At 43.4% G+C, this 22,509-nt stretch overlaps 1 protein-coding gene across 1 annotated transcript in view; it reads right to left on the bottom strand.

Moving 5' to 3' along the window:
* Positions 1 to 1,037: 1,037 nt before the first annotated feature.
* Positions 1,038 to 22,509, bottom strand: part of SLIT3 (slit guidance ligand 3) — a 621,296-nt gene continuing 599,824 nt past the window's right edge. Inside the window, exons 33-36 of the mRNA XM_060094956.1 lie at positions 6,420 to 6,574; positions 5,473 to 5,758; positions 4,100 to 4,308; positions 1,038 to 1,527 (exon numbers count right to left, since the gene is read on the bottom strand). Of these exons, the coding sequence (XP_059950939.1) occupies positions 1,292 to 1,527; positions 4,100 to 4,308; positions 5,473 to 5,758; positions 6,420 to 6,574 (886 nt within the window). The 3' untranslated portion in view covers positions 1,038 to 1,291. The remainder of the gene's footprint in view (positions 1,528 to 4,099; positions 4,309 to 5,472; positions 5,759 to 6,419; positions 6,575 to 22,509) is intronic.

Genomic DNA, 22,509 nt, shown 5'->3' with positions numbered 1-22,509 from the left:
TTATCAGAGATGTGGCGTAAGGAGAGTTACAGGGCTGGAGCGAGGCCTCAGTTTCCTTATCTATGAAATGGGGTTGTACTGCTTCCTTTCGCCGGGGGCAGGGGTCGCATGGATGGAATAAGGTGCAGTGCGGATATGCACGGAAAAGTGGTACAGACGGGCAAGGGGTCTTGGTCCTCATGACGGAGGCCTGGAGGTTTAGGTGTCAGAGGCCTAGCTACCCCATGGCAGCTTGCCAGTGAGTCGGGCTGCTACAGAGCTGTGGGCAGGCTTGGCTCCAGCCTTCCTCATTCCCAACAGCCCTGGCTGCCTGCTCTCCTGGTGTCACCTCCCAGTACAAGGTTGGCTGAGGGAGGAGAGTGGGTCAGAACTTCCAGTAGAAGGGCCAGTGCTGGGGCTTGAGGAGATGGGTGGCCCCTGCATTCCTGGAGGAGCAGCGGGGGGACTGCCTTCCTGGGGAGGGGCCGGAGAGGGGCATCTGTTTTCAGATTTGGCAAAACAGGCTCCGATGAAGCCTGTGGCGGAGTTCAGACAGTCCTGTAATGGAATCAAGGGCCGCCAGGACGGGGAGGGGGTGGGGAGGGGGTCTGCAGTGGGCTCAGACCCTGCAGGGGTCCGGGGCACATGGGCGGGAGCCAATGCTTTGGGTCCCAGGGAGAGTCTGAGGCCAGTGCCCAGCGGCTTTTCCTGGAAGAACTGGGCATCCTGGGCTTCGGCCACCAGGACTGAAAAGCCGGGTGCTTGCAGGGAAGGAAAAGTCATTAAAAATCGGAAGAAACAAAGAAAAAACCTTCTCCTTCGCTCTTTTCCTCTTCTCGTTCTGTTTCCTGAGCTCAGTAAGCAGGTTCTGGTTTCTGCCGACCTAACGACGACAGTTTCCTAGACGTATAAACCTCCTCCTTCCTTCTCAGACAGGCTGTCACTTCTTTATGCTCATCCTTTCGTTTTAAAACACTTTTATTAGCCTTTTTTCTTAAAACTTTTAACAGCTGTTTATAAAAACACGACAAATACACAACACAGAACGAAAAGCTCGGTAAAAATAACTCACTATATGGTACATATACTCAGATGGTGTGATATATTTATATAATAAGAGATGAAAATAGTCACTTTCCATAATAAAAATAAGTTCTATTTTTTTGTTTATTTTACAATATACTTAATATTCTCTTCTTTTGCTTCCTCTCCAGCTTCTACTGCTTCACTGCGAATCTCGCGGGGGGGGTCCCATGTGGCCGTCCCCACCCACCCGGCTGGAGTCCGGGAGGCGGAAGGGCTGCGGGGGGCCTTAGGAACACGGGCGGCAGCCGCACTCTAAGTGTCTCTCCACCTCTTCCACGAACGAGGAGCCGTCTGTGCACTGGAACACGTATTTCCGCCGCTTGCTGCGGGTGGGCTGGCAGCACTGGGGACCGCAGCCCCCGTGACATTCCATGACGGGCACCTTGGAGGCCGTAGCACACGAGGCATAACCTTTCTGGCGGCGGATCACCTCTCGGACTACCCCCCCCAGGCATGGAGTCTCTGCAGAGGGCGGAAGAGGTAAGGGCAGGGCATTGGGGCTGGAGGTGGCTGTCCAGGGTAGGCTGCTCTGAGACACTCGTGGGCCGAAGCCCGTGCGTACTTACTCATTCACTCATCCATCCGTCTCCCTGCCCGCCCTCCCATGACCCATCTCACTCTTCCACAAATACTAAGTGCCTCTCCATGCCAGCCTCTATACTAGGTTTAAAACTAAGCCCCGAGGATAGCAGGGTGACAAGAGCAGGCTCGGTCCCTTCCTTTAAGGAACTTAAAGAAAGATCAAACTAGACGTGGCAGATTGGGGGAACTGAGGGCTAAATCCCATCCCAGACCTATGTTGCTTGTGCCACAGATGCTTAGAAACCAAATTAAATGCCAACATTAAAAAAAAGAAAAAAACCACAATGCCAGGAGATTGCATCTAAACATTGGGCTCTCTGGTTTCTTTGAAAACCAGGGGCTCTGGCAAAGCTGAGTCTGCATCCCTGCGTGGCAATGACGGGCTGAAGCCGCGGGCTTTAGACCGGGCAGGAGGTCTCCAGTTTGCCCCAGTCCCCACCACTCTCAGTAGCCTGTCTCCGCTGGTGTAGAGTCTAGACACTAATTACAGTGTCATTTAAATAAATACATTTGCAATGATAAACTGAGGTGCATGCTACGAAGAAATGGGATGTGTTTATACAAACTACATGGCAAAAAGAGCCTGACTAGCCCAGGGGCCAGGGATTGTCCCTGGAAAGTGATGCTGGAGTTGAGATCTGAAAGAGGAACAGTAGTCAGTGAGCCAAAGAGACTGGGGGCTGGGGTGTATGTGTGTGTGTGTGTGTGTGTGTGCATGCGTGTGCGAGCTTTTCCACAAGTTTAGAAATGAGGGGAGGGGAGGGGACCCCTGGATCTGCTTAATCCTCTGGTCCCTGACCCAACTCTTCACCTTGACCCCACTACTGTCCTCAGTACATTGGGAAAGCATCTGGAGCAAGGCACTGAGAGAGACTAATGGATTCAGGACTAGGATCCTCGGCCACACAGCCTTGGATCCCTGAGCCTTGTCACCCCTGAGCCTCAGTTTCCTTGTCTGGAAAATGGCGACACATGTCCTGGTTCTTCCTGCTTTTTCATGGGCTGTTATGAGCATCACAGGGATGGTGAATGCAAAAGGGCTTTATGCAGTTTAAAGCTTTAGGTGGTTAATGTGATGTAATGTGAATTTTGTTACGCTTGATATAGGTTTTTAAAATTATGTGATTGTTAACAGGATCAAAAGAAGACTAATGATAATAGGTGTGTGTGATGTGCAGGGCAGGGAGAATGCACACTCGGCAGCATGTTAACAGTTGGGCTGTCCAGTTGGAATGGGAACGCTGTTTATATTGTTCTGGCAATTTTTCTGGTAGATCTGAAATTACTTCAGAATACATTATTTAACAAAATCGGTTAAGAGTGGTATTTCAACAAGGTATAAAATGTGAAAGAGCCCTCTAGTGACAGGAGGTGGCCTGCCCAGGATTCTGGTGGCAGGAAGGAAGATGAAGACTTCTCAGTTTCCATACAGGAGAAAAACCTCCACGGTGAGACAGAACCATTTCAGCTGGAATATAATTTAATTTCAATTTTCCTTTTTTGCACTTACCTCCAAATTAATACACTAAAGGGGTCACTAAGAGAGGTAAGTGATTTGATGTTTTTGAAATGGGATCAGACGAAGGAACTGTCTTTGGTTGACCCAGTAATGGCATGAGGTTTGGGAGGAGACTGCAGAGCAACATCTGAAATGTTAATGTGATTGAGAACCATCGAGGGCTCTTGTTAAAATGCAGGTTCGGGGCTTCCCTGGTGGCGCAGTGGTTGAGAATCCGCCTGCCGATGCAGGGGACACGGGTTCGTGCCCCAGTCTGGGAGGATCCCACATGCCGCAGAGTGGCTAGGCCTGTGAGCCATGGCCGCTGAGCCTGTGCGTCCGGAGCCTGTGCTCCGCAACGGGAGAGGCCACAACAGTGAGAGGCCCGCGTACCGCAAAAAAACCCCAAAAAACAAAAAACAACAACAACAAAAAAATGCAGGTTCAGATTCAAAAGGTCTGGGCTGGGCCTCAGCGTCTGCATTTCTAATAAGCTCCCAGGTGAGTCAGTGGTGCTGGTCAGAGGGCCACTCTGGCAGCTCCAGGGCCGGCAATTAGGAGAGGAGAGAAAGAACAAGACTGCTCACACAGTCCTGGCGGTTTGCAACCTCCAGAGGCCCCAACTGGAACTATCCAGCTAAGCTGTTTCTGAATGCTTGACCCACCGGAACCGTGTGGGATGGAGCATGTTTAGTGTGGTTTTGAACTGCTATGTGTTGGGGCTAATTTGTTATGCAGCAATGGATAACTGATACAGGAAGTTATAGTGTTGCCCACCCCCCTCATATTCAACATGAAGGAATTTGAGGCTCAGAAAGTAACTTAATGAAGGTCATGCAGCCTCTAAGTGGCTCAGCCAGAACTGGAACTTAGGCCATCTGAATGTGGTGTCCAAGTCTGACCCCCACATCCTTCCCGGGCACCATCCCTCCACCCCGGGCACAGTGGACCCACCTTGTTCACAGTGTTCCCCACTAAAGCCGGGCTGGCACAGGCAGTAGGGCTCCCCTTGATCCGAGATGTGGCATTGCCCGTGGTGACACTTGAAGGCTGAGCAGGCGTTGGCAGAGTCATTCTTGTGGTCACACAAAGCCCCTCTGTAGCCCTCGGCACACTTGCACACATATGAGGTCCCAGTTGCCACGCATCTCCCCTGGTTGCAGCTGGGGGCAAAGGCGAGGATGAGAGGGGAACCAGGCAGTCAGTGCAGCTGGAGGCTTCCTTTGTCCACCCCAGCCCAGACCAGGGGACACGGAGCTGTGGGACCTCAGGCCTTCTCCATCCCATGGTCCACCCTCCACCAGCCCAGTGGCTGAGCATCAGTCAGCTGGAGGCTGTGAGCATCCCCCAATGACACTGACAGCTGTGAGCTTGATGAGGCTGGCTGTTTTACACACGGACATCAGAACCCACGCAGTCTCCACACAGTTTAATTGTTCTGCCATCTTAACTGATGACATGATTACTACTATCTCTACCACCACCACCAGCTACCACGTGCTCTGTGCCAGGCATTGGGGTAAGTGCTTCACACCTAGCATCAGTCTTATTTTCTACAATCCCCTCTCCTCTGCTGTCCTGTGCAGTAGATAGTCTTATCCACATCTCATAGATGGAGAAACTGATGCCAAAGCCTGGATTCTTAATTGTGCTGCAGCATTCTCTGTACTGGGATGACATTCAGAGGCAGGGGTCATTGCAGACATATTCGTTACAGAGTCAAACGCATACACACACACACACACACACACATACACACACTCACTCACACACTCCAGAGCTACCCAGGAAACTCAACCCCTTTATAGCTATCCTTCACTCCTGATCCACAATATCATGTCCCAGCTTGTTCAGCCAAGCAAATTACTAGACATGGCTCTGGTGTTATCTTTGGCTGATTCAGATTTCTGAACACTGAGGATGCTGGGTCTCCTATTTTTAGCACAAGCCCTGACACACAGTAGGCCCTCAGTAAGTATTTTGATGCACGATGAATGCCAGAGCCACGAAATGATTTGGCTGTGCGTGGTTATACACCCCTGGTGCCCTCATAGGGTACCAATGAGTGGGGAGTCGAGTCGGGCCGAAATGCACCCACTTGCCAAGGTGCATGCACACGGGTGCCCCTTTCGACTTCTGAAGGCCACTTGACAAGTGTTTTTCAGCTAGGCTCTGGCACGCGGATGTCGCCTCTGAGCAAGACCTGCTGTTTGGATGTGTGAAGCCCCTGACCTTCTAAGCAGCCCCTGTCTACAGTCTGACTGCAGTCCCTCCAGCTTCCATCAGTGCCCACTTCCTGGGCGGGGCAGAAGGGGAGGGACACCGACCTGTGGCCGAGGCAGGGGTCGCGGGCCTCCTGGTCGCACAGCAGGCCGGTCCAGCCTGGGTGGCACTCGCACACCACGCTGTCCTTCTCCACGGCACGGCACAGGCCGTGCCTGCACACGCTGCAGGACTTGCAGCCTGGCGAGACGCCCAGGGCCTGCGGCGGGAGGGCCTTGAAGTCCTGCAGCTCGTTGTTGATGCGCACCTCGTGGATGCAGCCGTGGAAGCCGCCCAGCGGCCGGTCCACGCCCTGGCGCAAGGCCGAGAGGCCCGTGGAGGTGGGGATGCCTGCGGGAGGGACGCCAGGACAGCAACCTGAAGACACTCCCCTGCCCACCCTGCTTGCCCGCATTCCAGCCCTCAGAGGTGGACTCCTTGGGAGAAGTCTTGGGAATCTCCATGTTGAACAAGCTGCTCTGATGCCTTTTTTTTACTTTTTATTTTTTTTGCACATAACCCTTTGAGAACTACTGGCCCAAGGCTGGGTTTCAGGCCCCTGCTCTGCCAGACTGGTAGCCCCTTCTCTCTTTGGCCTTTGAATGACCGTAATAGCAAACCTACTCCTCTACATATATCAGCTGAGACTCACAGCATCTGAGCGGGTGGCAGAGCAGAGGGAAGCCCCCGTATCTGAAGGGGCTGGCCCCTGTCTCCATCTCCTCCCTCCCCATTCCATCTTCACCTTCTACCATCCTCCCTAAAAAACCTGTAGTTTCTCAGAAGGAACCCTGCTCTCTTTCCTTTCCTCATCTCCTCCCCATGATCTGGCTAACTATTCACACTTCAGGGAGCAGCTTGGTTGTCACTTCCTCCAGGAAGCCTTCCTTGATTAGCTTTGGCAGTGGGTGCTGAGATGAGAGCAGCGAGCCCCACCAGTTGGCCTGGGGGTGGGTGCCTGAGCACAGGGGGGAGGTGGAGGTGTTTGGGGTGGGAGGGGATGGGGCTTTACCTCCAAGGTAGAGGGGGCTGTTGATGCTCACTGTTGGCTGCTTCTGGAGCTTTCCCAGGCTTTTGGGGGCTCCTTTGTCCACCACCAGGTTCAGGGTCTGGTTTAGCGTCACCAGCTCCACACTGTGAAACTGCCCGTCATTCACGGTCTCCACGCTGAGCAGGAGAGAAGCGGGAGAGACAGAGGGTTTGCTGAGTGCCTTCCACAGCCTGCACTGGGCTGTGAACTTGACTAGTATTCCTTGCATTTTGTTTTGTTTTTTATTTGGAAATAATTTCAAACAACATAAATCACAAAAATAAAAACAGTACAGAGAACTCCTATTACCTGTTACACCTATAGATTCTCCAGTGAGTCCCATTTGCTTTATAATTCATTTCATCTATCTTATTTATCTCCATAGATATACACGCATACCTTGGAGATACTGTGGGTTCAGTTCCAGACCACCTGATGAAGCAAGTCACATGAATTTTCTGGTTTCCCAGTGCACATAAAAGTTATGTTTATACTACAGTGTACTCTATTAAGGGTGCAATAGCATTTTGTCTAAAAAACAATGTACATACCTTAACTTCAAAATACATTATTGCTAAAAAATGCTGACTGTCACCTGAGCCTTCAGGGAGGCATAATCTTTTTGCAATAATAACATCAAAGATCACTGATCACAGATCACCATAATAAATACTGTAATAGTGAAAAAGGTTGAAATATTATGAGAATTATCAAAACATGACACACAGACATGAAGTGAGCAAATGCTGCTGGGAAAATGGCACCAACAGACTTGACACAGAGTTGCCACAAACTTTCAGTTTGTAAATAATACAGTATCTGTGAAGCATAATATAGCAAGGTGCAGTAAAACGAGGTATGCCTCTAAGGGTATGGAATCAGCTGTCAAAAACCTCCCAACAAACAGAAGTCTAGGACTGGATGGGCTCACTGGTGAATTGTACGAAACATTTAAAGAAGGCTTAATAACAATCCTTCTCAAACTCTTAACAAAAAATAGGAAGGAACACTTCGAAATTCATTTTACAAGGTCAGCATCATCTTGATACTAAAACCAGACAAGAATGCCACAAGAAAAGAAAATTACAGGCCAATATCCCTGAAGAACATAGATGCAAAAATTCTTAATAAAATATTAGCAAACCTAATTCAATAATACATTAAAAAGGTCATATACCTTGATTAAGTGGGGTGTATTCCAGGGATGCAAGAGTGGCTCAAAATCACAAATTCAATCAGTGTGATACACCAACTTAACAAAATGAAGGATCAAAATCATGTGATCATCTCAATAAATGCAGAAAAATCATTTGACAAAATTCAATATCCATTTATGATGAAAACTCTTAACAATATAGGCATAGAGCAAACTCAACCAAATAAAGGCCATATATAACAAGCCCACACCTAACATTATATTCAGTGGTGAAAACTGAAAGCTTTTCTTTTAAAATCAGAAACAAGACAAGGATGCCCACTCTTGCCATTTATATTCAACAAAGTATTGGAAGTCCCAGCCTGAGCAATTAGGAAAGAAAAAAAAAAAAGGCATACACATTGGAAAGTAAGAAGTAGAACTGTCACTATTTGCAGATGACATGATGTTATATATAGAAAAACCTAAAGTTTCCACTAAAAAACTGTTGGAACTAACAAATTAAGTAAAGTTGCTAGATACAAAATTAATATATAAAAATCAGTTGCATTACCCCTCTTACACCAATGGACAGATGATCCAGACAGAAAATCACTCAGGAAACACAGGCAGAAGAACTAATAAGTGAGCTGGAGGACAGAATGGGGGAAATAACTGCCAAGGAGCAGAATAAAGAAAAAAGAATGAAAAGAATTGAAGACAGTCTCAGAGACTTCTGGGACAACACTAAACGTACCAACATTTGAATACAGGGGTCCCAGAAGAAGAGAAAAAGAAAGGGTCTGAGAAAATATTTGAAGAGATTATAGTTGAAAACTTCCCTAACATGGGAAAGGAAATAGTCACCTAAGTCCAAGAAGCACAGAGAGTCCCATACAGGATAAACCCTAGGGAAAACACACCAAGACACGCATTAATCAAACTAACAAAAATTAAGTTCAAAGAAAAAATATGAAAAGCAGCAAGGGAAAAACAAAAAATAACATACAAAGGAATCCCCATAAGGTTATCAGCTGATTTTTCAGCAGAAACTCTGCAGGCCAGAAGGGAGTGGCAGGATATACTTAAAGTGATGAAAAAGAAAAACCTACAACCAAGATTACTCTACCCAGCCAGGATCTCATTCAGATTTGATGGAAAAATCAAAAGCTTTTCAGACAAGCAAAAGCTAAAAGAATTCAGCACCACCAAACCAGCTTTACAACAAATGCTAAAGAAACTCCTCTAGGCAGGAAACACAAGAGAAGAAAAAGACCCACAAAAACAAACCCCAAACAATTAAGAAAATGGTAATAGGAACATACACATCAATAATAACCTTGAATGTGAATGGATTAAATGCCTTAACCTAAAGACACGGACTGGCTGAATGGATACAAAAACAAGACCCATGTATATGCTGTCTACAAGAGACCCACTTCAGACCTAGGGACACATACAGATTGAAAGTGAAGGGATGGAAAAAGATATTCCATGCAAATGGTAATCAAAAGAAACCTGGAGTAGCAATACTTGTATCAGATAAAATAGACTTTAAAGACTCTTACAAGAGATAATGAGGGATGCTACACAATGATCAAAGGATCAATCCAAGAAGAAATAACAATTATAAGTGTTTATGCACCCAACATAGGAGCACCTCAATACATAAGGCAAATGCTAAGAGCTATAAAAGGGGAAATCAACAGAAACACAATTATAGTGGGGGACGTTAACACCTCACACCAATGGACAGATCATCCGGACAGAAAATTAATAAGGAAACACAAGCTCTGAGTGACACAACAGACCAGATAGGTGTAATTGATATTTATAGAACATTCCACCCAAAAGTGGCAGAATACACTTTCTTCTCAAGTGCACACGGAACATTCTCCAGGATAGATCACATCTTGAGTCACAGATCAAGCCTCAGAAAATTTAAGAAAATTGAAATTGTTTCAAGCATCTTTTCTGACCACAATGCTATGAGATTGGAAATCAATTACAGGAAAAAAAAACTGTGGAAAACACAAATACATGGAGGCTAAACAGTGCACTACTAAATAACCAAGAGATCACTGAAGAAATCAAAGAAGGAATAAAAAAATACATAGAAACAAATGACAATGAAAACATGACAACCCAAAACCTATCGCATGCAGCAAAAGCAGTTCTAAGAGGGAAGTTTATAGCAATTCAATCTCACCTCAAGAAACAAGAAACATCTCAAACAATCTAACCCTACACATAAAACAACTAGAGAAAGAACAACAAAGAAAACCCAGAGTCAGTAGAAGGAAAGAAATCATAAGGGTCAGAGCAGAAATAAATGAAATAGAAACAAAGAAAACAATAGCGAAGATCAGCAAAACTAAAAGCTGGTTGTATGAGAAGATAAAGAAAATTGATAAACCCTTAGCCAGACTCATCAAGAAAAAAAGGGAGAGGATGCAAATCAATAAAATTAGAAATGAAAAAGGAGAAATCACAACTGACACTGCAGAAATACAAAGGACTATAAGAGACTACTACAAACAACTATATGCCAATAAAATGGACAACCACGAAGAAATGGACAAATTCTTGGAAAGGTACAATTTTCCAAGACTGAACCAGGAAGAATTAGAAAATATAAACAGACATATCACAAGTAATGAAATTGAAACCATAATTAAAAATCTTCCAACAAACAAACGTCTCAGGCCAGATGGCTTCACAGGCGAATTCTATCAAACATTTAGAGAAGAGCTAACACCGATCCTTCTCAAACTCTTCCAAAAAACTGCAGAGGTTGAAACACTTCCAAATTCATCCTATGAAGCCACCATCACCGTGATACCAAAGCCAGAAAAAGGTATCACGAAAAAAGAAAAGTATAGACCAATATCACTGATGAACAGAGATGCAAAAATCCTTAACAAAATACTAGAAAACAGAATCCAACAACACATTAAAAGGATCATACACCATGATCAAGTGGGATTTATCCCAGGGATGCAAGGATTCTTCAATATACGCAAATCAATCAATGTGATACACAATATTAACAAATTGAAGAAGAAAAACCATATGATCATCTCAATAGATGCAGAAAAAGCTTTTGACAAAATTCAACACCCATTTATGATAAAAAAAAAACCCTCTAGAAAGCGGGCATAGAGGGAACCCACTCAACATAATAAAGGTCATATATGACAAACCCACAGCAAGCATCATACTCAATGGTGAAAAACTGAAAGCATTTTCCTCTAAGATCAGGAACAAGACAAGGATATCCCCTCTCACCACTCTTATTCAACATAGTTTTGGAAGTCCTAGCCATGGCAATCAGAGAAGAAAATGAAATAAAAGGAATACAATTGGAAAAGAAGAAGTAAAACTCTCAGTGTTTGCAAATGACATGATACTATCATAGAGAATCCTAAAGATGCCGCCAGAAAACTACTACGGCTAATCAGTGAATTTGGTAAAGCTGCAGGATATAAAACTAATGCACAGAAATCTCTGGCATTCCTATACACCAACAACGAAAAATCAGAAAGAGAAATTAAGGAAACACTCTCATTTACCATCGCAACAAAAAGAATAAAATACCTAAGAATAAACCTGCCTAAGGAGGTGAAAGACTTGTACTCAGAAAACTATAAAACACTGATGAAAGAAATCAAAGGTGACATAAACAGATGGAGAAATATACCGTGTTCTTGGATTGGAAGAAGCAGTACTGTGAAAATGGCTATACTACCCAAAGCAATCTACAGATTCAATGCAATCTCTATCAAACTACCAATGACACTCTTCACAGAATTAGAACAAAAAATTTTACAATTCGTATGGAAACACAACAGACCCCACATAGCCAAAGCAATCCTGAGAAAGAAAAACAGAGTTGGAGGAATCAGGCTCCCCGACTTCAAACTATACCACAAAGCTACAGTAATCAAGACAGTGTGGTACTGGCACAAAATCAGAAATATAGATCAATGGTACAGGATAGAATGCCCAGAGATAAACCCACGTACATATGGTCAACTAATTTATGACAAAGGAGGCAAGAACATACAATGGAGAAAAGACAACCTCTTCTGTAAGTGGTGCTGGGAAAACTGGACAGCAACATGTAAAAGAATGAAACTAGAACACTCCCTAACATCATACGCAAAAATAAACTCAAAATGGATTAAAGACCTAAATGTAAGACCAGACACTATAAAACTCTTAGAGGGAAACATAGGAAGAATACACTTTGACATAAACCACAGCAAGATCTTTTTTGACCCACCTTCCAGAGTAATGGAAATAAAAACAAACAAAAAAATGTGACTTAATTAAACTTAAAAGCTTTGCACAGCAAAGGAAACCATAAGGAAGACAAAAAGACAACTCTCAGAATGGGAGAAAATATTTGCAAATGAAACAACAGATAAAGGATTAATCTCCAAAATATACAAACAACTCATGGAGCTCAATTTCAAAAAAAACAAACAATCCAGTTAAAAAATGGGCAGAAGACCTAAAGAGACATTTCACCAAGGAAGACATACAGATGGCCAAGAGGCACATGAATAGATGTTCAACATCACTAGTTATTAGAGAAATACAAATCAAAACTACAATGAGGTATCACCTCACACTGGTCAGAATGGCCATTTTCAAAAAATCTACAAACAATAAATTCTGGAAAGGGTGTGGTGAAAAGGGCACACTCCTGCACTGTTGGTGGGAATATAAATTGATACAACCACTATGGAATACAGTACAGAGGGGTTCCTTAAAAAACTAAAAATAGAACTACGATAGGACCCAGTAATCCCACTGCTGGGCATATACCCTGAGAAAACCATAATTCAAAAAGAGTCATGTACCACAATGTTCATTGCAGCACTGTTTACAATAGTCAGGACATGTAGCCAACCTAAATGTCCATTGTCAGATGAATGGATAAAGAAGATGTGGCACATATATATAATGGAATATTATTCAGCCTTAAAAAGTAACAAAATTGAGTTATTTGTAGTGAGGTGGATGGACCTAGAGTCTGTCATACAGAGTGAAGTAAGTCAGAAAGAGAAAAATACTGTATGCTAATGCATATATATGGAATCTAAAAAAAAAAAAGTACTGATGAACCTAGTTGCAGGGCAGGAATAAAGATGTAGACATAGAGAATGGACTTGAGGAAATGGGTGGGAGGGGGAAGTGAGAGTAGCATCAACATATATACACTACCGAATGTAAAATAGTTAACTAGTGGGAAGCAGCAGCATAGCACAGGGAGGTCAGCTCGGTGCTTTGTGACCACCTAGAGGGGTGGGAAAGGGAGGATGAGAGGGAGACTCAAGAGGGAGGGGATATGGGTACATATTTATGCATATAGCTGTTTCACTTTGGTGTACAACAGAAACTAATACAGTATTGTGAAGCAATTATACTCCAATAAAGATCTATTAAACACAAAAAAGAATGGATCACTGAAGAAATAAAAAAATACCTAGAGACAACAGAAAAGAAAAGCACGATGATCCCAAACCTATGGAATGCAACAAACCTATGGAATGCAGTTCTAAGAGGGAAGTTTATAGCGATACAGATTTACCTCAGGAAACAAGAAATATCTCAAACAACCTAACCTTACACCTAAAGCAACTAGAGAAAGAACAAACAAAACCAAAGTTAGTAGAAGGAAAGAAATCATAAAGATCAGAGGAGAAATAAATGAAACAGACAATAAGAAAACAATAGAAAAGATCAATGAAACTAAAAGCTGGTTCTTTGAAAAGAAAAACAAAATTGATAAACCTTTAGCAAGACTCATCAAGAAAAAAAGGGAGAGGGCCCAAATCAATAAACTCAGAAATGGGGGCTTCCCAGGTGGCGCAGTGGTTAAGAATCCGCATGCCAGGCTTCCCTGGTTGCACAGTGGTTAAGAATCCACCTGCCAATACAAGGCATATGGGTTCGAGCCCTGGTCCGGGAAGATCCCACATGCCGTGGAGCAACTAAACCTGTGCACCACAACTACTGAGCCTGAGCTCTAGAGCCCACAAGCCACAACTACTGAGCCCACGTGCCACAACTACTGCAGCCCATGTGCCTAGAGCCTGTGCTCTGCAACAAGAGAAGCTACTGCAGTGAGAAGCCCACGCACCACAACGAAGAGTAGCCCCCCGCTCACTGCAACTAGAGAAAGCCCATAGACAACAACGAAGACCCATTGCAGCCAAAAATAAATAAATTAAAAAAAAAAAGAATCCACCTGCCAATGAAGGGGATATGAGTTTGATCCCGGGTCCAGGAAGATCCCACATGTCACGGAGCAACTAAACCTGTGCGCCACAACTACTGAGCCTGCCTGCCACAACTATTGAAGCCTGTGCGCCTAGAGCCCATGCTCTGCAACAAGAGAAGACACTGCAGTGAGAAGCCCATGTGCTGCAACGAAGAGTAGCTGCCACTCACCACAACTAGAGAAAGCTCATGCGCAGCAATGAAGACCCAACACAGCCAAAAATAAATAAATTTATATTAAAAAAAACCAAAAATGAAAAAGAAGTTACAACTGACACGACGAAAATACAAAGCACTGTAAGAGACTACTGCAGGCAACTATATGCCAATAAAATGGACAACCTGGAAGAAATGTAGAAGTTCTTAGAAAGGTACAATCTCCCAAGATTGAACCTGGAAGATATAGAAAATATGAACAGACCAATTACAAGTACTGAAATTGAATCTGTGATTAAAAAGCCCCCAACAAACAAAAGCACAAGTCGAGACGGTTTCACAGGCAAATCCTACAAAACATTTAGAGACGAGTTAACACCTATCCTTCTGAAACTATTACAAAATATTGCAGAGGAAAGAACACTTCCAACCTCATTCTATGAGGCCACCATCACCCTGATACCAAAACCAGACAAATATACCACAAAAAAAGAAAATTACAGACCAATATCATTGATGAACATAGATGCAAAAATCCTCAACAAAATACTAGCAAACTGAATCCAACAATACACTGAAAGTATCATACACCATGATACATGGTGGGATAAATCCCACCATGATCAAGTGGCATTTATCCCAGGGGTGCAGGGAGTTTTCAGTATCTGCAAATCGATCAGTGTGATACACCACATTAACAAACTGAAGAATAAAAACCATGTGATCATCTCAGAAGATACAGAGAAAGCTTCTGAAAAAAATTTAACACCTATTTATGATAAAAACTCTCTAGAAAGTAGGCATAGAGGGAAACTATAGGGGCCTCAACATAATAAAGGCCCTACGTGACAAACCCACAGCTAACATCAGACTCAATGGTGAAAGGCTGAAAGCATTTCTTCTAAGATCAGGAACAAGACAAGGATGTCCCCTCTCACCACTTTTTTTCTTCTCTTTCTTTTTGTTTTTTTTTTTTTTTGGCCACGTAGCATGACATGTGGGATCTTAGTTCCCTGACCAGGGATTGAACCCATGTCCCCTGCAGTGGAAGTGTGGCATGCTAACCACTGGACCTCCAGGGAAGCCCCTTTCAGCAATTTTATTCAACATAGATAGCCACAGCAATCAGAGAAGAAAAAGAAATAAAAGGGATCCAAATTGGAAAAGAAGTAAAACTGTCACTGTTTACAGATGACATGATACTATACATAGAGAACCCTAAAGATGCTACCAGAAATCTACTAGAGTTCATCAGTGAATTCAGTAAAGTTGCAGGATACAAAATTAATACACAGAAGTCTGTGGCATTTCTATACAGTAAAAACAAAAGATCAGAGAGAGAAATTAAGGGAACAATCCCATTTACCATCACATTAAAAAGAATAAAATAACTAGGAATAAACCTACCTAAGGAGACAAAAGACCTGTACTCCAAAAACTATAAGATGCTGATGGAAGAAATCAAAGATGACACAAACAGATGGAGAGATATACCATGTTCTTGGATTGGAAGAATCAACTTTGTGAAAATGACTATACTACCCAAAGCAATCTACAGATTCAGTGCAATTCCTATCAAATTACCAATGGCATTTTTCACAGAACTAGAACAAAAAATTTAAAAATTTGTATGGAAACACAAAAGCTCCTGAATAGCAAAACAACCTTGAGAAAGAAAAATGGAACTGGAGCAATCAGGCTCCCTGACTTCAGACTATACTACAAAGCTACAGTCATCAAAACAGTACTCTACTGGCACAAAGACAGACTTATAGATCAGTGGAACATGATAGAAAGCTCAGAGATAAACCCACGTACCTATGGTCAATTCATCTACAAGAAAGGAGGCAAGAATATACAGTGGAGAAAAGACAGTCTCTTAAGTAAGTGGTGCTGGGAAAACGAGCCACTTGTAAAAAAAAATGAAATTAGAACATTCTCTAGCACCATACCCAAAAATAAACTCAAAACAGATTAAAGACTGAAATGTAAGACTGGATACTATAAAACTCCTAGAGGAAAACATAGGCAGGACACTCTTTGACATAAATAGCAGCAATATCTTTTTGGAGCAGTCTCCTAGAGTAATGAAAATAAACCCAAAAATAAACAAATGAGACCTAATTAAACTTAAAAGCTTTTGCACAGCAAAGGAAACCATAAACAAAATAAAAAGACAACCCACAGAATGGGAGAAAATATTTGCATACGATGCAACTGACAAGGGATTAATCTCAAAAATACACAAACAGCTCATACAGTTCAATATCAAAAATACAAATAACCCAACCGAAGAATGGGCAGAGGATCTAAATAGACATTTCTCCAAAGAAGACATACAGATGGCCAAAAGGCACATGAAAAGATGTTCAACGTTGCTAATTATTAGAGAAATGCAAATCAAAACTCTGATGAAGTATCACCTCACACCAGTCAGAATGGCCATCATCGAAAAGTCCACAACTAATAAATACTGGAGAGGGTGTGGAGAAAAGGGAACCCTTCTATACTGTTGGTGGGTACGTAACTTGGTACAGCCACTATGGAGAACAGTTTGGAGTTTCCTTAAAAAACTAAAATTAGGACTGCCATATGATCCTGCAATCCCACTCCAGGGTATATATCCGGTGAAAACCATAACTCAAAAAGATACATGTTCACTGCAGCCCCAGTGTTCATTGCAGTGCTATTCACAATAGCCAAGACATGGAAGCAACCTAAATGTCCATCAGCAGATGAATGGATAAAGATGTGGTACATATATACAATGGAATACTACTCAGCCATAAAAAAGAATGAAATAATCCCAATTGCAGCAATATGGATGGACCTGGAGATTATCACTGTAAGTGAAGTACATCAGACAGGGAAAGACAAATATCATGCTATCATTTATATGTGGAATCTAAAAAAAATGACAGAAATGAACTTATTTACAAAACAGAAACAGACTCACAGGCATAGAAAACAAACTTATGGTTACCAAAGGGGAAAGGTGCAGGGGAGGGATAAATTAGGAATTTGGGAGTAAAATATACACACTACTATATATAAAATAGATAAATAACAATGATCTACTGTATAGCACACGGAACTATACTTAATATTTTATAATAACCTATCTGGGAAAAGAATCTGAAAAAGAATATATATATATTTATATACACACACACAGACACACACACATATACACACACATAACTGAATCACTTTGCTGTACACCGGAAACTAACACAACACTGTAAATCAACAATACTTCAATTAAGAAAAGCAAAAAAAAAATCAGTTGGATTTCTATACACTAATAGTGAACTATCAGAAAGAGAAATTAAGAAAACAATCCCATTTACAATCACATCAAAAAGAATAAAATACTTAGAAAAAATTAACTGAGGAGGTATAAAACCTGTACAATTAAAACTGTTAAGACATTGATGAAAGAAAGTGAAGGAGACAAAAATAAATGGAAAGATGTTCAGTGCTCATGGATTGGAAGAATCAGTAGTGTTAAAATGTTCATACTACCCAAAGCAGTCTACAAATTAAGTGCAATCCCTATCAAAAGTCCAGTGGCATTTTTCACAGGAATAGAACAATCCTAAAATTTGTATGAAACCATAAAAGACTGACTAGCCAAAGCAATCTTGAGAAAGAAAAAGCTGGAGGAATCACTCTCCCTGATTTCAAACTATATATATTACAAAACTATAGTAATCAAAATAGTGTGATACTGGCATAAAAACCGACACATAGATCAATGGAACTGACTAGAGAGTGCAGAAATAAACTCATGCATATGTGGTCAATTAATTTACAACAAAGTAGCCAAGAATATAAAAAGCAGAAAGGACAGTCTCTCTTCAACAAATGGTGCTGAGAAAAGTGGGCAGCCACATACAAAAGTACGAAACGGTACCACTATCTTACACTATCTACAAAAATTAACTCAAAATGGATTAAGGACTTGAACATAAGACCTGAAACCATAAAACTCCTAGAAGAAAACATAGGTGGTACGCTCCTTGACATTGTCTTGGTGATGATTTTTTGGATTTGACACCAAAAAGCACAAAAAACAAAATAAGTGGGACTACACCACACTGAAAACCTTCTGGGCAGCAAAGGAAATCATCAACAAAATGAAAAGGTAACCTAGTAAATGGGAGAAAGTATCTGCAAATCATATATCTGATAAGGGATTAATATCCAAAATATATAAAGAACTCATACATCGCAACAGCAAAAACCCAAACAAACTAAAAAATGGGCAGAAGATTTGAATAAACATTTTCCCAAAGAATTCATAGAGATGTCCAAAATGTGCTCAGCATCACTAAGTGTCAGGGAAGTGTACATCACAATCACAATGAGATGTCACCTCACACCTGTTAGAATGGCTACTATTAAAAGGAGAAGAGATAACAAGTGTTCATGAGGATGTGGAGAAAAGGGAACTCTTGTGCACTATTAGAGGGAATGTAAGTTGGTGCAGCCACTATGGAAAACAGTATAAAGGTTCCTCAAAAACTTAAAACTACCATATGATCCAGCAGATCCACTTCTGGGTATTTATCTGAAGGAAGCAAAAACACCCACTAAATATCTGCACCTCCATGTCCATTGTAACATTACTTATAATAGCCAAGACATGGAAGCAACCTAAGTGTCCATCAATGGAAGAATGGATAAAGAAAATGTGGTATATATGTATGTACAATGGGATACTATTCAGCCATGAAAAAGAAGCAGATCTTACCATTTGTGACAACATGAATGGACCTTGAGGGCATTATGCTAAGTAAATAAGTCAGAGAGAGAAAAGCAAATACTATATGACCTAACTTGTATGTGGAATCTATTGTAAAACAAAACAAAATGAAAAAACCTGAGCTTGTAGATTCAGAGGAAAGACTGGTTGTTGCCAGGGGTGGGGGGGTAGGCGAAATGGGTGAAGTGGGTCAAAAGGTACAAACTTCCAGCTATAAGACAAATAAGTCCTGGGGGTGTTATATACAGCATGGTGACTACAGTTAATAATATTCTATATTTGAAAGTTGCTAAGATGGTAGATCTTACAAGTTCTCATCACAAGAAAAAAATATATAACTATATATGCTGATGGATGTTAACTAGACTTACTGTGGTGATCATTTCACCATATACACAAATATCGAATCGTTGTACACCTGAAACCAATATAATGTTACGCATCAACTATATCGCAATTAAAAAAATTAAAGGATTGATTCCAAATGGAAACTTCCCATAACCTTGTCTGTGCCAGTAGGTGCTTGTGGGTTAATAGGTCACCTTCTTCCTGGCGTATCCTAACCAGGGTCTCCTGGAAATAATGCCTAAAGCTGGTGGTTTTCAAAGGGGGTCCCTGGAGGTTTAGTGTGGGCAGTGATGAAGGTTCTGATTTCTTACCACCACCTTGCAAATCACAGTGGTTCCATTTCTACTTTTATTTTTTTTATTTTTATTTTTTTTCTACTTTTATTTATTGATTTATTTTAAATCTGGGCCTTTGAAGTATGGATGGGAAAAATGGCTTTGCTGCTACAACAGAGAAAAACATTGGGAAAAGGAAAACAAACTCAAAACCAACCTGCTCTGAACTCTTAAAAGAGATGATCCTACTGTGGTTCCAAGGCCCAGGAATTAGTCTCCTGGAAAGATACTCAGGGAAGTATCAGGGATACTTCAAGGGAGAGAGGGGCTCTGACAGTCTTCATTGTTATTCTCTAAGCTCGATGAACCAGCATCGAGTGGGAAGTGGGAAGCTTTGGCGGTGCCAGGGCCAGGCTGGGCGGCCCCTGTCTGGGACTGGCATGAGAACATATGTTGGCCAAGAGTGGCCCATAGAGTTCTCTTCTGCTTTTAATGACAATTGTTGGGGGCCCGGGGAGGAGACGTGTGTTGAAAGCTGAACTAGGCTGGGTACTTGCATTCTCTCATTTAACCCTAACAGCCCCAAGTGGGATGTACCATTTTTTCTCCATTTTAGAAATGAGACCTAAGGCTCAGAGACTATGTCTAGTCTGAAGTCTTAAAGTGGGGCTGGTAGAAGCAGGACTCAAATACAAGCTCCCAAGGCATAGGACCCCACACCACCGTGGGATGAATGGTCATTCCTCCATGCACTAGGCGTGCTCACCTGGATGCTGAGGTGTGACCACTAGATGGCGACAGAGCCTCACAAAGAGTTCCCAGGATTCAGGTCAGGCAGCAGCCTGAGACCTCGGCCGGCGCCGCAGCAACCCCGGACTCCTGGACCATCGGAGGAGGGCCATACTCCCTCTCTAGGCCCCGCCTTTCATGCCCCAGCATGTGGGAGAGCGGGTTCTGGTGGGAGCCTGGCCTGGATCTAAATCGCAGCTCTGCCACTTCCTGGCCTCTGTGCCAAGGATGCATCTGAGCATCAAGTTTCTCATCTCTAAAACAGGAGCGATGACGCATGTCCAGGGCTTGCCGATAAGAAAAAGACCTGGCAATGGATGGGTTTGTGGTAATTAAGACAAAGGGAGCATATGCACTGCTTGCCAAAGAGAGGTCTCCTGGGGTGTTTTAAAATGGCCAACATTTACACCCTGAAGCATTTTACACAGAAACCCTGAATTTCTAGCTTCTTTTGAGAATCCTCTTTCCCACACAGCTGCAGCTGCTAGAGCCATACCCTCCAGGCTACCACAGTCCCCACCGCTCCCTACTGGGCCTCATTTCCCCCAAGTCTGCCAGCTCACTCAGCCCCTTGGGCCTTGGAGGCAGGGCAGTTTGCTCCTCAGACAAATCTTGGAAGTGAGGAACAGTGCAGTCTGTCCCCATTCTGGGGCAGGTAGGGCTTGGGTGGGTTTTTGTGTATTTCCCTCGGGCCTGGAAGAGAACCTCACCACCTGTGACTCCCGCTGGGCACCCCCAGGAAGGAGGGCACGGAACCCAGCTGCTCCAGGTCTGTACATCCCTGCTGGGGGCCGCAGTGGGCAGAAGTCTGCAGGCTGCCACCTCCCCTGAGTAGATCAGCCTTGGTTTGCCTCCCTGGCTCTGAGGCTTTGGAGGCCAGAGCTCGCTGCTGTGACGGAGGAGGAGATCTCATGTTGAGGCTGGGATGGCCTCCTGGTCCCACCAGCTGCTGGTCAGCTGGGCCTGTGCCCTCTGTTAACCCCGGCATGGCTTCCTCGCATGCCGATGGAGTCTCCCCTTCCCCAGAGCCTGCGGAAATGCTCATGAGCCATAGCTCACATCTCAGCTTAAACATCACCTCTTCCTCCAGGGAGCCTTTCCTGGTCCTCTAAGCAGAACCAGCCATCTGCTGCTTCTTCACTGTGCCCACGGCATGCACTGGCATCTCCTGTGAGACCTATTTTATCCTGCTTAGGCAACAGTTGCTTATTTACATGTCTGCCTTCCTCCCTGGATTGTGTTTTCCTGAACGCTGTGGCTCCTACACCCAGCCCAGGACCCACACGAGGTGCTGTAAGCAGCTTCTGGCAGGAAAGAACTCTCGCAGGAGGCCCCCTTTGTCTTGTCACTAACCTTAAACTTGCACCCCCATGCTCTACTCATCTCCATCCCTAGCACACCTTTCACATCTTTTGATGGCATAATACTTTGCCTAATCTGTTGGTTCTTTCCATAGATCAAAGAAGTAGAAATGAATAAGTAATTAACAGATGACCAGATCTCTTCCCTAGCTTCCCCCTTCAGTAATCTCACAAACTGTGTAAGCAAGATAGCATCTAAAGAAAAATCACAAGAAGTCGACAAGCCTGTACACAGTAGGAGATGGTGATGACTGTGACCACCCCCCCCACACACACACCGTCTCAATGATTACCTGAGACTGCTTCTGTTTTTCCCTTTGAAAACTTTCACGGCCAAGCGGAATCTTCAGATGTGGTTTTGGGGGGACACTGAGTCCACCATCTCCCCAGATTGCCAGCATTCGGATTAAAAGCAACTTTCCTTTCTACCAACATTTGCCTCTCTCGAGTGTTGATTTTTGAGCAGCAAGCACCTGGCCCTGATTCAGTAACAATGCCTGAGAGACGTTTCTGAGGTGAGTGAAAGCGTGCAGTGTTGGGGCAAAAGCAGGGCTGCCTAGAGAAAAGTATTTGGATGTAAAACCATTTTTTTTTTGTCTGCGCTGCATGGCATGTGGTGTCTTAGTTCCCTGATCAGGGATCAAACCCGCCCCCTGCACCGGAAGCTCGGAATCTTAACCACTGGCCCACCAGGGAAGTTCCGCAAAACCATTTTTAATATGAGACTCTCAGAGACTTGGGCCCTTTAGGATTTGGGGCTGAAGGGCACTAAATATCTGTCACCAGGCTTGGCATGAGGATCCTGGCAGGAACAGCCTTTACTTGGTTCCTCCCATGGGTAAGAGAAGGGGCCGAGGGTCTCCCCAGGGCCACCGGCTAACTCTCACCTGACTCCCTGACAAGGGCTGGAGATGGCAATTCTCCAGGTTCCTGATTCATTCCTCCCACC

This window comes from Mesoplodon densirostris, chromosome 3 (assembly GCF_025265405.1).
Source record: "Mesoplodon densirostris isolate mMesDen1 chromosome 3, mMesDen1 primary haplotype, whole genome shotgun sequence".
In the NCBI taxonomy this organism is placed as follows: domain Eukaryota; kingdom Metazoa; phylum Chordata; class Mammalia; order Artiodactyla; family Ziphiidae; genus Mesoplodon; species Mesoplodon densirostris.
Note: the sequence above shows the minus strand (reverse complement) of the source record. Positions and strands in the feature narration are given on the sequence as shown.